Source organism: Electrona antarctica (assembly GCF_951216825.1).
Source record: "Electrona antarctica genome assembly, chromosome: 21".
NCBI classification, from domain to species: Eukaryota; Metazoa; Chordata; class Actinopteri; order Myctophiformes; family Myctophidae; genus Electrona; species Electrona antarctica.
The window spans coordinates 77,501-80,415 of NC_136802.1; the positions used below are offsets into that span (position 1 = coordinate 77,501).

The 2,915-nt window shown below is 45.3% G+C and overlaps 1 protein-coding gene across 1 annotated transcript in view; it reads right to left on the reverse strand.

The window, feature by feature from the left end:
• olfml3b (olfactomedin-like 3b) overlaps window positions 1-2,409 on the reverse strand; it is a gene marked incomplete at its 3' end in the record, with an annotated part of 13,320 nt that extends 10,911 nt beyond the window's left edge. Inside the window, exon 1 of the mRNA XM_079490915.1 lies at window positions 2,260-2,409. Within this exon, the coding sequence (XP_079347041.1) occupies window positions 2,260-2,367 (108 nt within the window). The 5' untranslated portion in view covers window positions 2,368-2,409. The remainder of the gene's footprint in view (window positions 1-2,259) is intronic.
• Window positions 2,410-2,915: the final 506 nt, after the last annotated feature.

Genomic DNA, 2,915 nt, shown 5'->3' on the forward strand with positions numbered 1-2,915 from the left:
CCCTGAACACAATATGTTTGGGGGTCCCTGAAGATATGTGTGGGGGTCCCTGAAGATATGTGTGGGGGTCCCTGAAGATATGTGTGGGGGTCCCTGAAGATATGTGTGGGGGTCCCTGAAGATATGTGTGGGGGTCCCTGAACACAATATGTGTGGGGGTCCCTGAACACAATATGTGTGGGGGTCCCTGAACACAATATGTGTGGGGGTCCCTGAACACAATATGTTTGGGGGTCCCTGAACACAATATGTGTGGGGGTCCCTGAAGATATGTGTGGGGGTCCCTGAACATAATATGTGTGGGGGTCCCTGAAGATATGTGTGGGGGTCCCTGAACACAATATGTGTGGGGGTCCCTGAAGACAATATGTGTGGGGGTCCCTGAAGATATGTGTGGGGGTCCCTGAAGATATGTGTGGGGGTCCCTGAACACAATATGTGTGGGGGTCCCTGAAGATATGTGTGGGGGTCCCTGAAGATATGTGTGGGGGTCCCTGAACACAATATGTGTGGGGGTCCCTGAAGATATGTGTGGGGGTCCCTGAACACAATATGTGTGGGGGTCCCCGAACACAATATGTGTGGGGGTCCCTGAACACAATATGTGTGGGGGTCCCCGAACACAATATGTGTGGGGGTCCCTGAAGAACACAATATGTGTGCGGGTCCCTGAAGCACAACATGTTTGTGGGGGTCCCTGAACCACAACATATGTGTGGGGGTCCCTGAAGAACACAATATGTGTGGGGGTCCCTGAACCACAACATATGTGTGGGGGTCCCTGAAGCACAACATGTTTGTGGGGGTCCCTGAAGCACAACATATGTGTGGGGGTCCCTGAAGCACAACATGTTTGTGGGGGTCCCTGAACCACAACATATGTGTGGGGGTCCCTGAAGCACAACATGTTTGTGGGGGTCCCTGAAGCACAACATATGTGTGGGGGTCCCTGAAGCACAACATGTTTGTGGGGGTCCCTGAACCACGACATGTTTGTGGGGGTCCTTGACATGAAAAGCTTTGAAGAACCACTGATATTTTAACAGTCCTGATGCAACCCCCAGTTCCAGCTTCACGTTTTTCCCTTTTCATTTCTGTAAAGGTTACCTTGTGGTTTTATTTCTGCTCCAGTAGTTTAGTTTCCAGGAAATGATTCCGTCTGGGAACTGGCTTACTGTACCTCTTACTGTACCTCTGACTCACTGCTTTCTGTACTTTTTCACTTGGATAAAATAATAACACATTGAATTGAATCTTGAATGTGTCAAAACATTAAGAGCATGTGATGTGTGTCATTTTAGATTTGGGTAATATACGTTTTCTCAGAAAATCAGTGGTTTTCAACCGTCATTTATTCAGCATTTGTGTCAATTTCAAATACATATCATATGTCAACCTATGTGTCAAATACATATATGTCAACCTATGTGTCAAATACATATCATATGTCAACCTATGTGTCAAATACATATCATATGTCAACCATGCCTGACATTTTGTGAATTTTTGGTCTCAAGTCTTCAGTGATTTGGATAACAGTTTTGACTATTGTGTTGGACTATATTTGCCATTTGCCATCCAACATTAAACACATCTCATTTCATCTGAAACATTTGACAAGATGTCTAATTTAAAATGTCATAAATTACATAGTTATTTGAAGTGATTGTTTTTAAACGTACACATTTTAAAACAAGCATCAGTGAACAAAAAGTTTTTAAATTTTCAGTGTGAAGTTGAATAACGAACTAAATGAAGAGAGAATGCGGGCCTTAATGGGTTAATAAGCAAACCAAAGCTGTCTCTGTGTCTCACTGGCAACACGCACGCACGCACGCACGCACACACGCACGCGCGCACACACACACAGTGACAATAAGCTTTTTGCTCCCATACAGCAGACTAAAACAAATACTGTAGAAAGGCAGAATAAATCATAATGACCTTCATGTATCAACTAGGCTACTGTACTTGATTGCATCAGATTTGACAAATTGCTCCTTTAAGATATAATTAATCCTCATTGACATGAACCAATTCAGCTTTCTTTGTACATCTTTTCCAGTCTGTCTCTTGAACCAGTAGGTTTCAAGAGGAGCTGCATTTCTGTTACTTCTTCCTTGACCATTTCTCTCTCTCTCTCCACATCTGCATTCCGCTGATCGAATCCCCCGTCCCTCTCTGGAAAATGTTCCTGAGCCTCTACTCCGGTGCCTCGGGTTCCAGAATGCATCCAGCTAAAGAAGGAGTGAGTCTTACCTCGATCGCCAGCAGTCTCCTCTCCAAGTAGTCAATCAGCGCCTGATGTTGAGCGCTGGAAAAGCAGGCCAACGCCGCAACAACCAACACCACAAGAAGAGCTCTCATTTTGTCTGGAAGGTGCAGTTCAGTCCCTGCAGATTCAGATTCACACAGAGAGGCTAGCAGTGAAGTGAGGGACCAGTAACTAGACCAGGCTAGCAGTGAAGTGAGGGACCAGTAACTAGACCAGGCTAGCAGTGAAGTGAGGGACCAGTAACTAGACCAGGCTATAGTGAAGTGAGGGACCAGCAGATTCAGACAGAGACACTAGACCAGGCTATAGTGAAGCACATTTATTCCCCAAAGCTTCAGTGGAATGTTTTAGTAAGCACACCAGAGGAGGAGCTCAGGAAGCACATCTGGCACTGATGGAGCCATAAGTATTATTCCTTCAAACAGCCCAGACCCACCCGCCTAATGTCCATGTAATGACCCACTCCCCTAATGTCCATAATGACCCACTCCCCTAATTCTAGTCTTTCATGTGGTCCATGATGTAATGACCAACACTACAATTACAGATGTACAATTCAGTTTAGCAGACGGTTTTAATCCAGGGAGATTTACATACTGTACATACAGAGAAACACACGTTACAGGCTAGCCTTCTCCTC